This window comes from Anopheles funestus, chromosome X (genome assembly GCF_943734845.2).
Source record: "Anopheles funestus chromosome X, idAnoFuneDA-416_04, whole genome shotgun sequence".
NCBI lineage: Eukaryota > Metazoa > Arthropoda > Insecta > Diptera > Culicidae > Anopheles > Anopheles funestus.
The window spans coordinates 7583565-7603951 of NC_064597.1; the positions used below are offsets into that span (position 1 = coordinate 7583565).

At 43.3% G+C, this 20387-nt stretch overlaps 4 protein-coding genes across 4 annotated transcripts; 2 read left to right on the forward strand and 2 right to left on the reverse strand.

The window, feature by feature from the left end:
- Nucleotides 1-53: 53 nt before the first annotated feature.
- On the reverse strand, nt 54-14691 carry LOC125761792 (protein windbeutel). Its single transcript, XM_049423292.1, has 3 exons — nt 14314-14691; nt 10246-14215; nt 54-161 (listed from the first exon to the last, which is right to left on the reverse strand). The coding sequence occupies exon 2, from the start codon at nt 14193-14195 to the stop codon at nt 13407-13409; it is 789 nt and encodes a 262-aa protein (XP_049279249.1). The 5' UTR covers nt 14196-14215; nt 14314-14691; the 3' UTR covers nt 54-161; nt 10246-13406.
- A 117-nt stretch (nt 14692-14808) lies between these two features.
- LOC125761797 (peroxiredoxin-2) lies at nt 14809-15902 on the forward strand. The gene is made up of 3 exons (XM_049423304.1): nt 14809-14972; nt 15068-15261; nt 15330-15902. The coding sequence occupies exons 1-3, from the start codon at nt 14940-14942 to the stop codon at nt 15790-15792; spliced, it is 690 nt and encodes a 229-aa protein (XP_049279261.1). The 5' UTR covers nt 14809-14939; the 3' UTR covers nt 15793-15902.
- A 43-nt stretch (nt 15903-15945) lies between these two features.
- Nucleotides 15946-18718, reverse strand: LOC125761585 (nucleolar protein 14 homolog). The gene is made up of 2 exons (XM_049422829.1): nt 18208-18718; nt 15946-18141 (listed from the first exon to the last, which is right to left on the reverse strand). Exons 1-2 carry the CDS (start codon nt 18608-18610, stop codon nt 16091-16093), a joined length of 2454 nt encoding a protein of 817 aa, XP_049278786.1. The 5' UTR covers nt 18611-18718; the 3' UTR covers nt 15946-16090.
- Nucleotides 18719-18767: 49 nt separating this feature from the next.
- LOC125761757 (methionyl-tRNA formyltransferase, mitochondrial) lies at nt 18768-20377 on the forward strand. The gene is made up of 4 exons (XM_049423219.1): nt 18768-19262; nt 19332-19538; nt 19601-19902; nt 19969-20377. Exons 1-4 carry the CDS (start codon nt 19111-19113, stop codon nt 20331-20333), a joined length of 1026 nt encoding a protein of 341 aa, XP_049279176.1. The 5' UTR covers nt 18768-19110; the 3' UTR covers nt 20334-20377.
- The last annotated feature ends 10 nt before the right edge of the window (nt 20378-20387 follow it).

The following is a 20387-nucleotide window of genomic DNA, read 5'->3' on the forward strand; positions in this document are numbered from 1 at the left end:
TTAGATGATCCGGAACGTACGCTGTAGTACCGCATTACCAGTTGCGGCCTAACCTGCAACTATACGACTCCTCTGCCGTTGCTTGGTGTTACTCAGCCTGTACGAGGTATGGATGAACGTCTGCCACTGTGAAGCACGATGCACATATGTCATCGCTGACGCTGAAAGTGAAAGCCAATGGAAACGAAGGGAGAAATGAGCTTATGGTAATTCATCTTGCAGATATCGAACAGGTGGATTCGCTAACTGAAGTCAGGGAAACACAGATCCACGTAACACACACGGCAAGAAGGAATAATTTGATAAACCGTTGAAGTAAAGATATATAGAGAGAGAGAGAAAGTAATTGGCTAGCTACAGTTGCAGCATCTTCCCATTTTACAGAGATAACTGCACTCCGTGGGTGATTTCCATTTTTTTACAGATCTTCATGCCGTTAGGACCAGCTCAGAATTGTTCCAGAACTTCTGTGAGAACTGGGGAAATGGAACTTCGTTTCCAATAAAAAAGGTTAAAAGAAAAAGAAACCAGTAACGAGATTCTTCTTCCAATCAGCACCGTTTTCTGGGAGTTCCCGGTTGGCTGGAGCAATGTGTTTTTGTTTTCGCACCATTTGCAACCGATTTTGGGGAAAAATAGTATTATATTTTTCGGCTTACGGTTTGCAAAGTAAGTGATGCGAATTGGGTCGACGTACTGACGCTTTCCGTTTGTTTTGGACTCATGCATATGCAGATGTAAGTACGACGTTCCGAACCTTATCGTCTCAGAGCTAACGGGGGGGGGCTGTACGAAAATCGGTACCATTGTGTTGTTTTCTGCTTCTGCTTTGCTTTCTTGAGCTGCCTGTTTTGCAGAGTATGTTCGATTTCGCAGACATAGTGGCGCGGCGTGCAGAGTTCGCTACCGGTGGTAGATTTACCGCTGAAGAGAGCACCTTAACCACCTTTACCGATCGTCGGCGTAATACGCATGGACATTAAAACAAAAAAACCCCGGCACACAACTGTCATTCTCTACAACATCCGGTGCGATTATCATTTTTCGGGAGGACCTGCTCTGTCTCTAACGGCGAAGTTTGCTCCAATTTCTCTTCGTCTCATTAGCAATGGCTACCGTAGTGCAACGATGGTACTCCCCCCCCCGCAGGGTTATCTTGATGAGCGAGATATACCTTGAAGAAGAAGTAAAATAAAAGGTGAACACAATTACCATCCCTCGCGGCCAGGTCTCCGTTCCTTCAGGTCACACAACACCCTGCCTACTACCTCCTCACAACATCCACACACCATTGTTCCGTCTGGGTGTGATCCCCGGTTGAGGAGGAGGGGGGGGGGGGGGAAACGTTAAGCTAGGTGACGTGCTGTGCCGAGATAATCGGAGCCGATATAGCGTGAAAAATGTGCGGTTTCGTGATGGGTTGTGAGAAAATGAAATCCAAAAGCGAGCAACATTTGCTGCCGGAGTTAATGCCCAACACTAATTGAGCTTCTATTCGACTTCTTGTCCTCCAAAAACCCCGCGCGCGCGCGCGAATATCCGACCGGGGTCCATTTTCGAGGTGACAACTTCCCTGCGACTTGGAACGCACGAGATTTTGTGAGGGAGATGCGCGTAAAACGGAACAATTGAAGCTTAATTCAATTGCGGCGGAATTAAGCTACAAAAAGGTGCGGGTGTCGCCTTATTCAACCTTTCAACCATCGTTTGTGTTCCGTCGCACATGTTTTGAATGGCCGTCATTTCTTCCAACCATTTGCCGTCTGCTTTTGGGATCTTTGAGATTAAGCGCACGGATGAGTGGAAACAGCATTTGCATTCCACTTGCATCACAGGGAAGAGAGTGGCAAAATCTTGCATAGTTGGGCTGGAATACTAAACTGAATCCGAGCGGGGTGTGCCGTTGCAGAAGTTGAGCGATGACAGAACTGCTGCAACTGATCGAGATGGATCGTAGTGATCGTGACGTACGGTATATACGTCCGCCGATTGAAGAATGGTTGTGAATAGAGAAATTTCGCTCCAATTGTACTTTCACTCTTACGCACAACGGTGCATACACGCACGCACTTACCGAGATGCGAGCGGACATCGGCCCAAAATGGTGTACACCGCATCTCGGGTGTCGTTTTTGGACGACTTTTTGGGGAGCAAAATTTTCTTAACCTACCCGTTCGGTATGTGGTATGATTTCTTCTCGGTCGTTCGCTTTGTTCATTTCCATTTGCGCTACACGATTACAGACACCGCAACACACACCCGGGCGTCTCTGTGCGTTTGCGTTTCACCCCTCTCCCCAAGGGCGACATTTGGGGCTGCGAAAGTGAGATTAATCACTCCCCTTTTCGTGATACCATCTCAAATTAAATCTTCTTTATAAATCCTCTTCTCGAGAGTTAGCTGCAAGCCTGTGAACTCCATCACGAATCACCAAGTTGCAGTGATCTCACAAATCGTAAGACGTGATTTGTATGTGCAGGCAGTTCCTTTTCCTTAGAAAGTGGATTCCGGCTGAAATAGTAGCGGATCTAATTTCTTTACATCAGGTGTATGATACCAAGCGGTAGAATATACTATGCTTGATGTAGGTACATCCACGTCTATTGTTTTGGAGTGTTTAGACGAGACTTGAAGATCTATTGGAAATTCGCAACCAGAGCTATGAAGTTATGAAATTACTCCAAATGTGTTTATCTCACGTTAAAGCCTAACTCTAAAACTAAAAGTTTTGTTGGAGATTGATGATGTTGAAGATTTGTTGGTCTTGCAATACACAGTTTGCATTTGATCTCAGTCTTATTAGTTTACAATAGATCCAAACAAGCGTCCACCCCACTAGAGACCTCAACTCCTCAGATACAGATACCCACGCCAAAAAACTTGAAGAATTGATTAATAGACCAGAGTTAGCTTTTCGTCTGAAAAACAAACAGTCCAAAATAAGTTCCCGAATGAAATAAAAAAAAAGCCGCTAAGATTACCATCACCAGATTCCACCGTTCGATGTCCGTGATTGTCTCTTCAGAGAATTTTAATTACTCTCGCACCTATTTCCCTTCCGGGTGTGGCGCATTTTAATGTCTGTCACACATTAGCCATTCCTTTTTCTGTCCCCCCCCCCTCCCCATCCACTCTTTTCCCCGCTGCACGTCTGCAGGTAGTTGGTAGCTCGTCCAGGCAGCGAGAGCCTCGAGCGTTTTGTGAGCGGTAAAGGAACAAGCGTCCAACAATCGGCTAGCCAAACATTAGCACATTAACGAGGGGAACATTTACTTTCCACTTATCATTGCATCCCCAAAACAATTCAGCGACGTCTGGGATGGAGATGCTGTAATGCTTGGAAAAAACTTTCACTCCTTCGGTGTAGGTCCACCCCAAAAACAACATAACAACAAAATGATACACACATACACACAGATTTCCAAAACGTACTGGGGATACTGATTGGTTTTCGAATGCGCGAATTCGAACATCGGAACAGGCAGAGAGCCGGGGCCCGATGTGACTTTCTTCCGATTGTGAAAGTTTTACATAACCCTGTCACTTTCGGTGACCATACCTGTGTCTCCATCCATTGCCGAGTCCGAATTCCGAACGAAATGAAGTAAAAAGCTCCCAACCCCAACAAAATCGGATATCAGCCGACATCGGAGATCATGATGATTTATTGATACGCTCGGATACCTGGGCATCGATACGGTCGTTTGTTATATAGTGGTTACTAAACAAAAACTGCAGTTCCCAATTTCTGACAGTCTATCGGGTTTTGTCTCACCCTATCTATCCCACTTTTAACGGCACAACCGAGGTGTGTAACCTCTTTGCCCGGTTGTCGTATCGATATCGTAGCGGAACTTTTCCTTTCAAGCAAATCTTTCCGATGAAACATAAAAGGAATTACGGAGTCCCCGGCTAAGAGAATGGCATTTCATAATGAACTGCGAGATATGGTTGATGTTGTGCGGGAAGATAAAAACGGCAGGTGTGTGTGTGTTTGAGATCTCAGCGAAAGGAATCATGACCAATCCTACGTCGAGTCCTCCTATATCTCTTACTCTCAATGCTTTTTTCTCTGTTTACTACCAACAAGTTGTCACCCGGTGTAGGGAACCGGTTTCCTGCCGGTGCTTTCTATCGCAACACCGTGACGATGACCGGTTGTCGTCGAGGTTGGTGCAGAAATTTTACTTTCTACAACATTCCCCCCACCCCTTCCTCCATACCAACCGACCGATTCTTCCAGGTTCAAAAGGATTATGCGAAACTTTATCATCTTCGGCGGGTAATATATTTTTTTACCATTTCACCGGTACGTCCGACAACGTGTTCCGAAGCTGCGCAGGTTATACAAGCATCTCCGTCCTTCATCTCGTACAGCGAGCAGCGAGACGCGAGATTTTACTTGATCGTACATGGGACACTCGCACATCAATCAAGCACCTCAAGCATATGAGGGGGGACGGCGAAAGCACACCGAAATCCCATCAAAACATTGCTCGCGTGCCGGCGGTAATAGAAGCGTGCGTTAGGGACACACTTATCCATCTAACATCATCTAACCAATCGAATGTGTTTGCGCACAAAACAAACAGACAACAGACAAAAAAAAGAGAAGCGGAAGCACTTTTACTTTTTCCAACAAAACTGAGTTCAAACAATGAAGATTAATCATGAGTGTGAAAGGGCGAAATTGCACCTTGTCTACGTGCAGGAATGTCGTACAGAAATGCACACGTTCAGTTAAAGGAATGGTAGATAAGATCTCAAGGACAATGGGAGAAATGTTTGCAAAAAAAAAGAAAAAAATGTAAACTGTGCTTGAATGATGACAATATTTTTCGTTGAACAAATAAACTCAGTAGCATAACTAGACTTTTGATTATTCTTCCTATTTAAATTTTCGGTGCAACATTTCTCTGTTGTGGGTTTTTGTTACATAAACTCTTTTTTTCGAGTTTACTGCCTTTGTGCATTTTGGACATGGATGTCTTCATGTATAGGAGTTGGAGATCTTTTTTTGCTTTTAGTTGGAGATTAATTACAGGCTATTGGAGTTCAATTCTGGATTCTGTTCTGAAGTTAAACTAGAATGAGTGGGATTTCTGGAATTTCTGGAACTTTTGCAAGCGAGACGAAAACTCGTGCAAAGGTTTCTAGTCTAACACTCTGAATGCATCAAGATCTCATATTTTACGTAAAAACACATCCAGAAAGTGCTAAGAATTCCAGATCTACTTTCTCACATTCTAGTTGAGCTAGAACGGTATCCAAAGATGACTCCGACTTTGGGAATTGGGAATCCTAAGTAAAAGATTGTGTTAATCTAAAGCCTTTGGCGCACGTTCTCTGTAACTCTCTTGGGAATTCGATAAGACGTATAATTTCGTCTACTCATTTTAATTCCGGAGACGTAGAAAGTATTTCCTGTCCGATGGCTGTTGCAGGGATTCGAAACTGCGTTATCCTACCAGCATCCATCCTAACGAGCGGAATGTTGTTTGAAGTTTCGGTAAAAGGGTCAGAATTCGGTTTCACTTTCCAGCATTCACCAAACCAAACCGAATGTATCTTGGCCCCCAGGCCAATCCGGAACATTACCCACTCACTACGGCCGCCCGTTTGTTCGTGGGGTTCACCATTTTATTTACGATCGAATCGTAACATCCCGCCCGAAGGCGAAGGAAAGCACACTGGGAATGGCACAACGGCCCGCTTGGTACCGCTAGGCAAGTCCGCTGAATATTTATGAGGTTGCCTGTTATTCTCCCCGCCGCCCGCCCGCCCGGAACACCTCATCTTTCTACCCCTTGCAATTGTTAAGATGGTGTCACGCGCTCCCGGATTATGGTTTGGTGCACCATCAGCGTGGTGCACGGTGGTCAGCGACCCCACACGCAATCGCGTCGCTTCCAGCCATTTTATATAACTCCGAAACTGTCTCCGAAACTTGTTTCGGTAGGGAATTGAAGATGAAACTGGTCGCGATACCTTTTCTACCCGTGCTGATGGCCTTTCCCTGCTGGATGCAGGATGAGAATATGTATGATCCATCACACCCAACATTGGTGCGTGATGATCTTCACCTACCGTTTATTGTTTCGCACACTCCCTCGGTGGTAGCTTTTGCAAAGGAAACTAGTGTTTGAAAGTGATTTTCCATTGCAAAAAAACACCGGAGTTGCGATTTTTGTTGTTGGTTCATGCGAGATCCCAAAACGTATCCACCTGAGGCGCCATCTTTTGTTTCTTTAGGCTCTTTTTTTGTTTCGTTGTTTTTTCGTTCATACCACTCCTCAATGCCAATGACAAATGGGCCGGAAAATGTGGTGCAAACAATTTCGTTTCGCGCTTTAGTCGTCGGTAAACGCAACCATGCTCGACGCACCGCACCAGTGTCTTAAGATGGGGCCTGTTCCTAGCGGCATATTACTCCGACCAACATGACGAACATGATGAGGCTCCGGCTTTATAAGCTTCGACGACGCGATGGCAACGATTCCGGACTCGGTTCCGCACTGCTTGCGGAATATGATCGACATTGATGGTCAGCGTTGAGAAAATAAATGTTGTAGAAACCCGGAGACCGGATAGGCAAAAGCAAAACCTTGCGAACCTGTGCATTAAAATCGTTACATCCTAGTTGTTTGCACACCGGCTCGGATAGAGCAACGAAAAAAAAAGAGTGTGCCTATAACCGAAGCGAACGCATCTAATGCCGGTGGACGATTAATCCTCCCGGGTGCAATCAAACGAGTTGCAATAAGGTTCTTTGCTTTTTTCGTATCTTCTTAATCGGAGAAAAGGGGGAGATTTTGTTTTTTTGCTATTAATTTGCATAAAATGGCGTCACACTTTCCAAACCATTACGATGATTGGATTGTTGAGTTCTCTTTAGATATAATGAGAAGAAAACGGGAGTTCAGAAATAAAAAAAAAATACGTTTTGTGAAGAATTCAACCATTTCTCGAGGTACTCCGGTTAGCAACTTTACAGGAGAAAACAGGAGAAATTCATCAAACTATGGAAATTGCCGGAATCTGGATCTTTATGAGGTTGAAAGTGAACTCCAAGAGGATATTGAAGAATTGAATTAAGAGACTTCTTGTATCTTGAACCATGATATTAGGAATCTGAAGCTTTATGAGCCTCAAAGTGAACTTTAAGAAGATATTCAAGAATTGAATTAAGAAACTTCTAATGTCTTAGACCATGATATTAGGAATTTGAATCTATATGAGGTTGAAAGTGAACTCCAAGAAGATATTCAAGAATTGTATTAAGAGACTTCTTATATCTTAGACCATGATATTAGGGACTCCTTTCAAACAAGCTAAATAATTAAAGATATCATCATATCATATTTGTATCTAGAACGACCTTGTGATAGAGTGGAATCACCAAGGATTTGACCATCTAGTTATTTGGGAGGAAAAAAACATTGCAGTTGAACTGGTTTTGGCCATTTTCTTCCTTCTATGTTTTTCTCTATATATTTACATTAGGGGCTTAAACTAAGCTTAATCTGGCACTGATTAGAAAGCATCCTTGCGTGTGTATTAAACCCTTCAGTAGGCGTTGAAGAGTGAAAATATCCGCTTGGAATGCAATTTTTTGTATCTTCACCAAGCTGGTTAAAAAGCGAGATTTAAATCACATCAATTATTGGTGAACAACATTCTGCCGTATATCCCGTCACACAGCGATGATAGCAAATATATGCACACATATGTAATATGTACTCTTGCGATGCATCATTGCAATGTTGTTTTGTTTTGCATTCGCCTTTTCCTTGCGTTGCAGACCACCACACGGTGAATGGGTGGTGGACCCTGCTGGAATGCAATCCGGGCCGTATGCGAAGAATCAGTGCGCGGGCTCGGACTAGGACGGACACATTTCATCATCGGCAGCGGGTGCATTTTTCCCAGCCCCAGCGTCAGCAAAAGTTTACCAGGCCGAGACGGCAACAAGCGAGCCCCAGTTTTCGAGCACAACACACACAAAGTGCGATGTTGTTATTGTTGCTTGGCCGACGCCAGCAAAACCACCTTCAACCATCACCACCAACACCAACACCCCCGGTCAGTGGTGCGCATACGGTCGGGTGTCTGCGTTGCATGCCCTGCTAGTGGACCAGCGCCACTTCAATACGGGCAGTGGCCACACGGTCGATTGATAGCTGAATCCGAGCAGTGCCTTCTCGCACGTTAGGTTTCGGGTGTTGTAAGAATGTTAAGCAATATGCAATGTCTGTCGGCTGGTAGTTGGTATATTCTGCCAGACCCCGGGTGCTTGTGGACAGGTGAGCTAAGGGTCCCAAAACCTAACCATCCGTACACTACGACGATGCCGCGGTTCTATTTGTACTTTCTACGCATCAATGGTTAGCTCAATAAAAAAACTCACAAACTAGAACACTTATTGCGAGAACTTGTTACTTAACAATACCCCAAAAAAAACGAACGAACGAAACGATCAAACATTGGCAAACATTCGACAGCGTCGTATCTATCCTTTCGAATTATTTCAATAAATTAAGATTCAGTTTGTACTAAATAACTAAATACGTGTGTTTTAGTACACAAAACGTTCCAATCGATTTGAAGAAAAAAAATCTTTCGGCATCAGGGTGCACATCAGGGTTAAAGACGGGTTTTCTGTGTCGATTACGCATTCGACTCGCTAGAACTGTTGTGCAGTAGTCAATGAAATGACATTGAAAGATGATTTAGCTTGTAAAAAAACCTTCTACTTCACGTAGCAGACAGCATTGATAGAGACGAGATCTGTTTCAGGCACGCAGCTCAATTTTTTTCACTTCTTAGTAGAAAAAAAATCCCCAACTATTTTGTTACACTAAAGATCGATAAGATTGTACTAAAAAAAAAATTAAAGACATGTTCCACCATATTAAAAAAAAATCATGTTCGTCGTCGTATTTCCCCTTGTTCGGATAAGGTAGTGGACGGTGTTTTGTAAACAACAGTCCGTTACTGACCGTTAGTGAAGCCACTAGCGGCACGTGCTGTCAAACGGTCACAAAGGCGCCCTTTCTCGCCTTTTACTGACCAAAAAAAAATGCGATGTACACGATCATTCGTACGTGTTTGCCTTCTTATCGCCTTCCACGAGCATTTTGTTCGTCACTGTCAAAGATACGAGTTGATAATATTTTTGAAAATTACTATTTTTTTATGTTCATGTTGTATTACGCAAATTCTAAGGAGCAAAGAATGTAATATAAGGGGAGAAAAATAAACGACGATATTAGTAAGTATTCTGCTACTAAACGAATCATTTTTAGGGATTCCTTCTATAAACCTGACAGATTTTGAAGACAACAGAGCAAAACCCCCCCAGATGTAAAGCTTCGTACCACAAGGTGTAAACGAAAAAAAAGAACAACACTCTTGATGACTATTAACAGTTATAAAGATGGTTTTAGTACTTGACCTAGCCAAGTACGGTGCTCTCGTGATCGTAACGCTACAGGCCATCCACAGCTCACTACTTTACATTTCCCCTTGAACATGTGTACGATGATGCATGTTTTTCTTCAATACGTTCTTTTTTTTCCAATGGGCATCCTTTACCCACCGAAATGGAATGCAATTAATTTATAACAGAACGTAAGAACGTATTAGGAACTGGGAAACCATATCTCTATCATAGCAGATTAATTTTCCGTTTTCCGCTTTTCATTCAAAATGTCTCACCCCGTCTCACCCCCGGGTTAGAAAGTAGCTAATCCTCTGCTTGCAGACGTGCAAAACTTAAAAAAAAATGGCCACGTGAGAGAAAATTTGCTCCGTTAGTGCGACACAAACACACCACCAACCCAGCGGAGTTCGCGGGAGAACGAAAAACGTTTGAAAATCGTTTTGCAATCGCGTTTGTAAGCGAAATCAGAAACAAAGGCCATTAGCCAAAAGGTGTCTTGTACCCGAGATGCTGTGCAAGCGTTCGGGAGAAGAGAAAAAAAAGGAAAATCTCCAACACTCCAAACTCCAGCTGATGAAAACCGATCGTACCGCTGATGAAAAAGACTGGGTGGGTTTTTTTTTAGAGATTTCTCTGTTCCAAAGTTTCATCCATTTCATCGACTTGAAGCCTCTCTCTCTCTCTTTCTCTGAATGTGAGGCTTGGTGTATAAAGAAGCTATAAAGCGTGGAGAATAGATAGAGGGAATATTGAAGAAGATTTGAAAACAAAAAGCCATCTTGCCAGCTTTAGGGAAAACTTACCAACTTGTTGAAGCGTTTTTCTCTGCGGTTCTCGGCGTATTTTTATAGTTCTTTTCCATGCACGGTGGCCAGAGCTTTGCCCGTATTGCAGGAAATCCGTAACGGGCAAACTGTTAAATTTTAATGCATGTAGAATGTACGGGTGAAGGTTGCGACGAATTCTTCACCCTCGCCCCAGGTCTTGGAATGCTGCGGTTGAATGTGGGTAGCGGCTGATGATGGGATGGTAGTTGATTGTAGTGGAATATGAACCACTTGATATGAAACTGTCAAGCACACAACACGAACGAACGAAAACAATAATACGAGCTGTCCGAAAAGATCTGCACGTGCATTGAACTGGTGCACTTGTTATATCCCTCTTCGTACCAGCTCGATCCCGCGCACAGAGAAGATCATACAGCGAGCAGGTGGCACGGATTATGTTTACAACGCCCGGTACACTACTTCGCGCGATCGTAAAGCGAAAGAAAAGCAACCTCTACGCGCGATTTCTTCAATTCAATCTTTTACGGAATATCTTAACGAAGCACATACGAACTAATCTTCACGTAAACACACGTAATCAAAACAACAAACACTCAACAGCAAGACGTTTGGAATTTTCTTCTACAGCAAAGACTTTACATCACAAAAAAGGGGTTTAATGGTCATCTATTGGTACGGTTTAACTTCTTCCGTTCCGTTCACTTTATCTTTCTCCCTTTCTCATACGATCTTGTCTCATTTGAACTGTGCTAAAGATTGTACTGTAAGATGATCACCACCGTACCAATGGCGTAGAGGACACTTAGCCAGAGAACCTAACGGATCCGGTGCTCCAGCAGAAGAAGACGCGATGTAAAGATTCTTCCAAGTGTGTACCACACGGGGGCTATAACGGGTCTCGGTGCAAAACACGACAAACACGAACACTCCTTACGTGCGTTCGGTTACACACACACACATACACAAACCGCCCATCAACGCAAGAAATCTCTAAGCCACGCAGGTTTCAGGTGCGCCAAGCCGCAAAAGAAACCATCCCCGGCCCTCCCCGCGCGCTCGTTTCCAGTACAACACAGGCCGAAAGCTCCCGTAAGCAGAAAGATCGACGAGGATGGAGCAGCAAGTGCGCTCGGTCGTAGTGCCAGTGCGTAACTGAGACCTGCACGGAAAGCCCACACAGCGTCCGGGGCTCGCTCCGGCCGATCGTGGCTTCGACGGTGGGCTCGGGTTTTTTTTTTTGGGAATGCTTCGGTTTCGCTTACGGGCCCCGGGTGGGGATGGGGTGGTCTACCAACCCCTTAAGGCGGTATTCTACTGCTGTGCCGCACCTTTTGACGAACGGACCCGTGCGTGCGGGACGGTGGGAAATGCTAAAAAGGGAAGGCGTACGGCGTTCGCCTCATGTGTCTTGTCGTTTGGCCCGATGATATATACCGTCGACCCTGCACCCGTCCATCCCTCCCAAAAACCCCCCGCCGTCAAAAGCATGTCGAATAGCGACAAACTTTTACTGTTTCTTTTCGGGCAGGTCTGCAACACGGTTCGCTTTGTTTTTTCGTTCGGTGCTTCTTTCTTATGCGGTCTCTGTAGAAAGAAAGGGTTCGTTGTCTCATTCCTTTTTGGATGCAGGGCAGGACAGGTTGCTTTCCTTTCGCGCAAGTCACTCGCGAGACAGTGGCGCTTAACCCACGATCATGGTTAAGCCACTGTCTTTTGTTTTTTTCTTTTTCTTGAGTAAATGAGAGAAACAAATACTGGAACAAACGTTACCTACGGAGGTGTTAATTATAATTAGCATACAATACTTATAAAATCGAAACAAAATCTTTCCAGTCCTTCAAGAACTGTTTGGAATATGTATCTAGAACTATCAGAAGCATAAATCAATATTATAATTCCTATAACGTTTTAATTCCTAGCGTTTTTAAAAGCAATTTGTTAAAAATGTTTGCATAACTTGGAAGCTTGTTTCATTTTTTTCTCTGTATGAAACACTGTAGCAGTAGTTTCTTTGGGAAACCTTCTGACAGAAAACATTCTTCAGTTGTCACTCCAAAATATGATGAATTGTCCGGGTTATGCGGACACATAACTGATCAATATCGACTGGCGGACCGATATCTATCTGATGATTTATGCTTTCGTATCGTCTGTCCAAACTGAAACACACCCTCTTTACATCAACACTTGCAACACGCGCACAGATAAGATAGTGCAGCTTAAGAAACACTTCATGCCGCTTCAGTTACGGTCCAACTGTATAGTGCTGCTAGTACATTCGTCTGTTGGTTTGTTTTCTTCGATGCGCACAGAAACCGCTTGAACAGCAGATCAGCACCTCGATCGTGAGTTGATGTGTTTTTCTCTCACTCGCTCTCTCTCTCTGCCTAAACTACTCTGCTCGTTCCGAACTTCCTCCGGAACCTTCATTACAACATATTTTTGCTTTCTTTTCATACACATCTTCCTATCGGCTTCCTTCCAGCAATTCTCATCGCTCTCATGTAAGGAATTTTCTTCCAGCCACTATTGGTGTATGTATCTCTCTCTCTCTCGCTTGTTTCTTCTATTTGTCGCACGTTCGGCGGCTGTGAAAGGAGAAATCATCTGTAGAAATCACCCATCCGAGGAACATTTGCCTGCAGAGGTTGACGGTGACTAGCTACGTATAGGGAAGGGAATTGGGGAAGAGGGATGAAGGGCAAGCAATGTAGTACAATAACGTACAATTTGAGATTGTAGCAGGTGTACACTAACCTATCTTAAATTTTAGATACCGCTTTAACTTAAAATATATAGAATGTTTTGAGAAGATATAGGTATGCTGCGCCTTACATTAACAACGTGATATGTTTCTGATCACATGCTTTGTTGCAGCATACGGAAGAAAATCTGAAAACACTTTAGTATGGCTAGAGCCACCCTTAAAAGAATTTTATATCGAATTTTTATAGTTACAAAATAATCACTTACCATTATTGTATGTTTGTATACTTGGATGGTTACAATCCGTCTAGACCTTCTGGTTTTGATGCGGTTTTTCATCAACTCACCTCTTAATGCTGCCAACAATAATTTCATTCGTTTCGGAACATCTGAACTACAAAGTTCCATCCATTACTATCACAATACCGTCCAAAGGGCTATTGCATATTACAGAACATTTATTCGTTCTACAGTTCCGTTCGTTCATATTTTAGCGCCCTGTTTAGCATGCTGAACGAAAGCATAATGTTGATGCGCAGCTTTAGTTCAGCCTTCTTTGCATCGCTAAGCTTTTCTGTCAATAACTTTTCCACCCGTTTCATCTCCTCACTTAAAACATCCACCGGCGGCTGGTTCGACTTTACAACCTTCCTCATCAGGGAAAGATACATCGGGAATGACTTTTTCGTTGGATCTAGCGCTTCCGTTCCTTGCTCTGCACGTTCTACTTCCGCCATTATTGCTTGTCGTTCTGTTGCATCGTCAGTAGCCATGAATTTTTGCGCCAGCTCATCCAGCAACTGCACACATCCCGGCAATCCGATGTAAAGGTCAGTGTTGCGCTTTAGAAATTTGCGCAAATTTTCACTAGTCACTTCCTCGTCTGGTGGGAAATCGATCGGTTTCCCATTGTCGCCCATAAACAACTTTATCACCGGATACTCCTTCGGGATGTTGAAACGTTTCCCCAGGTCTGCATTATCCTGCTCACCGTAATCCTTGATGCCAACCAGGGCAAACAAAAGATCATCAGTCGCTTCGACGGTTTCTAGCGCTAGGTTCGTAAACGCTTCATGCTTATCACCGTACGGGAAGGCTGTATCGAACTTTACCAGACTGTAACGAAACTTTTTCGTTACCTTATCGAACGTTGACGAGTCTAGGTCGACGCATCCGCGAGCGGTCCAGGCGTTGCCGCTATCAATTAGCACGCCGATTACCAGTGTAGCAACGGCAACGAAAGACTTGTGCGACATATCGCCGGAATGAGGGTAATCTGAGTTAAGAAAGGATCACTCAGTCTATTTCACAGGATAAAATCGTGCTACGAAAGTACAAAATAAAAACAAAATGTGGTCTACAATGCTAGCTTACCTTTATGCAGAGAACCAATTCTAAATGCACAGCAAATCCAAGAACTACTCGTCTCAATCAGCCATCCGAATCAATCAATCGATTGTTACCTACGTTTATTACAAACTCCTTGTATGTAAGTTTGAAATAAAACTACACAAAGTTGAGTTTAATCAACCTACAATATAAATAATTCAACGTTTATTCACTATTATACACAAAACTACTCTCATCAGCCCGCGCCGGTAAAGAGCAAGTAGAAAAATTGGTGTCACGCCGAATTTTGTTTATACTGAAAGTGTTGCCAAATAAAACCCTTTTTATTATGTTATTATTTATGTTTCATACAACAATCTAATGAATTGTATAACATTTTATCTAGCAAGAGAGAAAGGTTAACATTTTAAATAAAATGTAATATATGTATTAATACATTAATTTCTTTACATTGTAAATTCATAGAACATTGGCTACCCTGCAATGGTTTTCATGCTAACAAATTTGACAGGCGTCATGCTGCTCCATTTCAGCTGTCAATTCGGCGAATCTCAGCACATAGAGAAAACATTATTCGGAAACGCAAGGTCTTTGTGATAATCTGTGGCGGTGTTTGCAAAATTTCGCGGTATTTCGTTACTGTTTTTAAAATGTCATTTTTGATTCGTAATCTACCGCAGGTGGTAAGTATTAGTCGTCGTACTAATTGCACCCTCCGAACTAAACCCTAGATTATGTAATGAAAATGCTTTCATCCCCATCATCCGAAACCGCGCAGTGTTCCCGACTGTCGAATGGTGTTGTATTCCAACGAAACTTACTGCATACCGGACGAATGCTTGCCATGGCGAAAGTACAGCATCCTGCACCATCCTTCAAGGGAACAGCGGTCGTAAACAATGACTTTCGTGAAATCAAACTAGAGGATTACAAGGGCAAATACTTGGTGCTGTTTTTCTACCCGCTCGATTTGTAAGTTTACCGCTAGTTGCTGTATGAGTGCTTTAAACATTTTCAATATATATTTTTCATATTTTCAGCACATTCGTTTGCCCAACGGAGATTATCGCTTTTAGCGATCGCATCAAAGAGTTTAAGGAACTCAACACGGAGGTGGTTGGTGTTTCCGTTGATTCGCATTTCTCACATCTCGCTTGGATCAACACACCACGCAAAGCAGGCGGTCTTGGCAAGCTGGAGTATCCGCTGTTGGCCGACATTACGAAGCAAATCTCCGCCGACTATGGCGTCCTGCTGAAGGAAGGAATCTCACTGCGCGGTTTGTTTATCATCGATCCGAACGGGGTTGTGCGTCAGATTACGATCAACGATCTACCCGTCGGTCGATCGGTGGACGAAACGCTACGGTTGATAAAGGCGTTCCAGTTCGTGGAAAAGCATGGCGAAGTGTGCCCGGCCAACTGGGAACCGAAGACGAACGCGGCCACCATCAAGCCCAACCCGAAGGATTCGCGTGAATACTTCGAAAAACATGGCAAGTAATATAGAGAATCTCTCTGGCGATGAAGAAGATGCAACATACCTGTGACATTGTTTATGACATTAAATAAAAAAAGGATTCAAGAGCCTTTCGCATTTCTTTTGAAACATAACTTTTTATTTGTTATATATTTTACAAAACATATTGACATTTTGAAGATTTATTTTTTCTTAAGTTCAACTTTAAGCTAAATGGATTATCATTATCTTCTGATTGAAATTTGGACTACACTTTACGTTCCTTCACACGTTAATAAGATGCGTTAAACTATACACACAAAAAATCCCTTTTTGGTCGTATCTATTTACGGTACTTAGCCCTTCGATCGAGCGAATTCAGTTCGGCTTGCTGAGATGAAGCGTAGCTAAATATTTGGCGTACCTTCTGATTGCGTTCCCGATCGCTTGCCATGCGCTGTTTATGCTGCAGCTTCGCAATATACTCGTTATCGAGCCGAATTTCACGTTTCGCACCGCGCGTAACTTTCTTTATCTTCTGCTGAAGCTTACGGCGCTGTTCACGCAACGGTATTGCCGTTTTGGGTCGTCGCCGAATATCCTCATAGATGGGATTGATTTTCGGTTCGAGCAGGCGCAATGGTTTCGGTTTCTTTTCTGCCTTCTCTAAATACTTTAGCGAACGTGCCGAAAGTGCAGTTAGCTTGTCCTTGGTTTGCTGGAACACTTCCTGGGCGGGAGCAGGGTACGATTGTTTGTGTATGATGTTCAACGAATGAAGAAACTGTCTGGCAAGAGTTGATACTGCTGGGATATCATCCATCTGATTGCAAAGAGCAGCTACCAACGACAGGGTGCAGGCAACAGAACGCACCTTGAACGATGGAGTTATTTGAGTCATAAGCAGATCCTGTGCAGTTAGCTGTAGCCCATCATTTGCACTGATGTCAGTATCCGTTTCAGCAAGCAATAAACTAGCTGTTTGCTTAAATGGTTCAGTGATGGTTATAGCTGCAGATAACGATTCCTTGGGACATGCTTGATTGAGCACTCCAACCAGAAAAGCAATCGCTGACGGAAGAAATCGTTTCGAATGCTCAACACACTCCAACACGGCTGTTACCAAAAACAATCCACGGCTAATATCCCGCCTGGTTCGCACCTGACAACGGGTAAGAATTTCTCCAATAAAAACCAGAACTGGTGTAACGATGGAGTGCCGACGATCCGAAGCAGAAAACAGCAGTGGAACTAGCTTGAGCAGTACCAAAGTGGCCAGATCAGGATAGCGATGGGGACGATTTTTATAGTCAGTGTATTTTTCCTCCACAACACTAATGTACACTTTGCCAATGTCGGAAGGATCCGTCTGAGCTATATCATGGAGTAGAGGAGTCAGGAGGTCCAACGTTCGAAATTCATCCTCGATGGATACTGGGCGAGTGAAACGATCGCTTAGATAATTCAATAAATATGCGAAAAGCACCGACCAGCGTGATTTGTGAAGAAAGTTTTTCTGTTTCAGCGTGTGTATCATACTCGCTATTAGACTTATTCGTTCCTCAACATTTTTATCATCAAGCATCTCGACAAACTGTTCGTATTCTCTTGGTACATCTACGATACGCAGCACAGGCTTAAATACAATCGGTTTCACTTTCTCGCTTGTTGCTTGCACCGACGGTTTTGTTTTCGGTGCACTCTCCTTTACCACTGCAGCTACCGGTTCCGGCTGTGGTTCTTTTTCTGATTCCGATTCGTCGTCACTTTCGTGCTGCGTAGTTGCTTTTAAATCCGATAAACTGTCTACATCGCTACTGTCAGCATCATCATCCGACTTTTCGTCCGTTCCATCTTCTTCCGGTTCACTGTTTGTACCATTCTCGACCTCGTTTCCACCATCCTCATCCTCATCATCTTCATCACCATCATCGTCATCTTCCACCAAAAAATCATCGGACAACGCATCGGCCGAAACGGGTCGATTTACTTTCGTTGTCTTTTGTGCATTAAGCTCACTCTGCATTCGCTCCTGTTTTTCACGCTCTAAAGCTTCACGCCGTTTCTGCTCTGTAGCCGCCAGGTCAATAGATTTTAGCTTTTCCGTCGGTTCTCCACGTGGCTCAAAAATCATTTCACGCATAGCTCGATCGTAATCATCTGGTTGCGGTCGTTCGTTATCCGTCCTGATATGCTCATTAAACTGTGACATCAGACCCTTCAGATCGTCATCCAGCTTCTGTCGCATATCGTACAGCTCATCATTTTCCTGCTGCCGTTCGGCTTTTTGGCGTTTGCTTTCCGCAATCATCTCCTCAATTACAGTTTTTCGATCCCTTCCCGGTCCCTCGTCGTCCGACCCACCACCAAAATGCGTTGCTTTGGTGAAGGATTCTAACAAAACGTACAATACATACATAATAATTATTCAGTCCGATATGTAACATGGACATACATTACCTTGTAGCATGCCATCGTCCTCGTCATCATCATCGGCACCGTCCGGCACATCGTCGAACCGTTCTATTTCGTGCATCGTGCGTCCACCGTGCGTTAGGTTGAGGTTGAACATTTCTTTCGCCTGCGCTTTTTTCGTCGGTGCTTTCGCATATCTACTGTTTTGCCGTGCGTCCATAAATCGATTTGTCTTGTGCATGGACGCAAATTCTTTGCCCAGCGTTTGATCCCGCTTCTCGTACGATATACGCTGCAAGTTGCCGGGACGCTTTGATTGTATACCGCGGTTGAGCACGGCGTGTTTCGATTTCATAACCACCGTTTCAAATGGATTCGGCTTCTCGACGGTTGCGGATGCTTTCCGCCGAAGGATTGCATCGGATTTTTTACTCAGCTTGCCACACATGATTAACGGCAGTAGTTTTCTACACTTAAGCACACACAATTTTAGTTTAACTATGTTTCGATACCAATTCTCCGCACTACCACGTGCTAAAACATAAACAATGTTTGACAGCGGTTTATGTTGACATTAGCATTTGTCATATTCAAGGTCACAAATAGTTGAACGAATGTAAACAGCATACATTTTTCCCAATTTCTTGTATAATGTCGGCCACGAAATAGTTTGTTAATTGTACAAAACTGTGACAATACTAATCACTTTTTACGCTGATATTATAATGGTATTTTTACATTTGTTTTTCAATATACCAAACCCGAAAACCATACGCTGTAATTGTAGCGCGCATATAACCGGTGTGTCAGTTGTTTGTTATGATTTCCTAGAATTATTTCTAGCATCTATTTCCATTCATAATTGAAAACAGTGTTTATGGTTGATACAGTAATACAAGAGGAAAACATCGGTTATGAAACGCTTATTGTAAAACCAATCATCAAAAAATGCTACTACATTTAACGCACCCGCGGCCATCAATCGTCCGAAATAACAGCAGCGTTCAGCGGTATTTTTCCAACATTTGCCGGCTAAAAGTGTTGTTCTTTGGTACGGACCACTTCTCACTGCCCAGCCTGAAAATCATACATAAGAATCTGTAAGTTTATCAAATATCTCGCAGCGTTAATTGGAAAGCTAATTTTTGTTTGTTCTATTCCGTTTGCAGAATAAATAATGGTACAGTGGAACGGCTCGAGGTAGTTACATCGTTCAAAGCAGCAAAGAACCCAGTGAAACAGTACAGCCGAATAGAAGGTATACCCATTCATGACTGGCCATCTTTCTCCCCAGCTACTGCTGGTTCGTTTAATCTGGGTGTTGTTGTTTCATTCGGACATCTAATCCCGGAGTGCTTGATCAATTCCTTCAATCGGTAAGATGCTGTACGTAAAATGTGTCCTTTTCCTATCAACAATGTATGTTTCTTTACTTCAGAGGAATGCTTAATGTACACGCTAGTCTACTACCAAAGCTGAGAGGTGCAGCACCGATAGTTCATGCTATTGCTAATGGTGATCAGCGGACAGGAATCAGTATAATGCGAATCAAACCAAAACAATTCGATGTTGGTGAAATACTTTTACAGTCTTCCGTCGATATTGGACGCGACACGCTGATGCCTCAATTGCATGATCGCTTGGCAAACATCGGAGCTGAATGTTTGATCACTTGTATTGAAGATTTAGACAGTTATTCGCAAAGGCAAATGATGCAGAATGATGCTGAGGCAACATACGGTACGTAAAACGTCCGCTTTATTTATGTACGCAGCATAATTATTGTTTTTCTTTATTATCCCATAGCTCCAAAAATTGATCAAAAGTTTGCTGAAATCCGATGGAGCAATTCGACAGCAGTAAGAGTATATGATACGTACCGATCTTTGTATGGGTTGAGACCTTTACTCACTACCTTCGGTGGAGATGTAGTGAAAATATTTAAATTATCATTTAATAGAGAGCAAAACGAACCAGCACAAATATTGCAGCATCAACCGGGCCAAGTGGAATACTTAAAACGGAACAAGCAGTTGCTGGTACGTTGTGTTGACGGACGATTACTTGAAATACTTCAACTGTCCGTCGGAGGAAAGAAGATGCTTACAGGGCAAGACTTCTACAATGGCTTTTTAAGCAAAGTGATCCCATCGGAAAGGTATTTCAAGTGAATGTGAAACGATGATAGTAAAACATTTAGAACAGAATGTTCCTACAAAACGAAA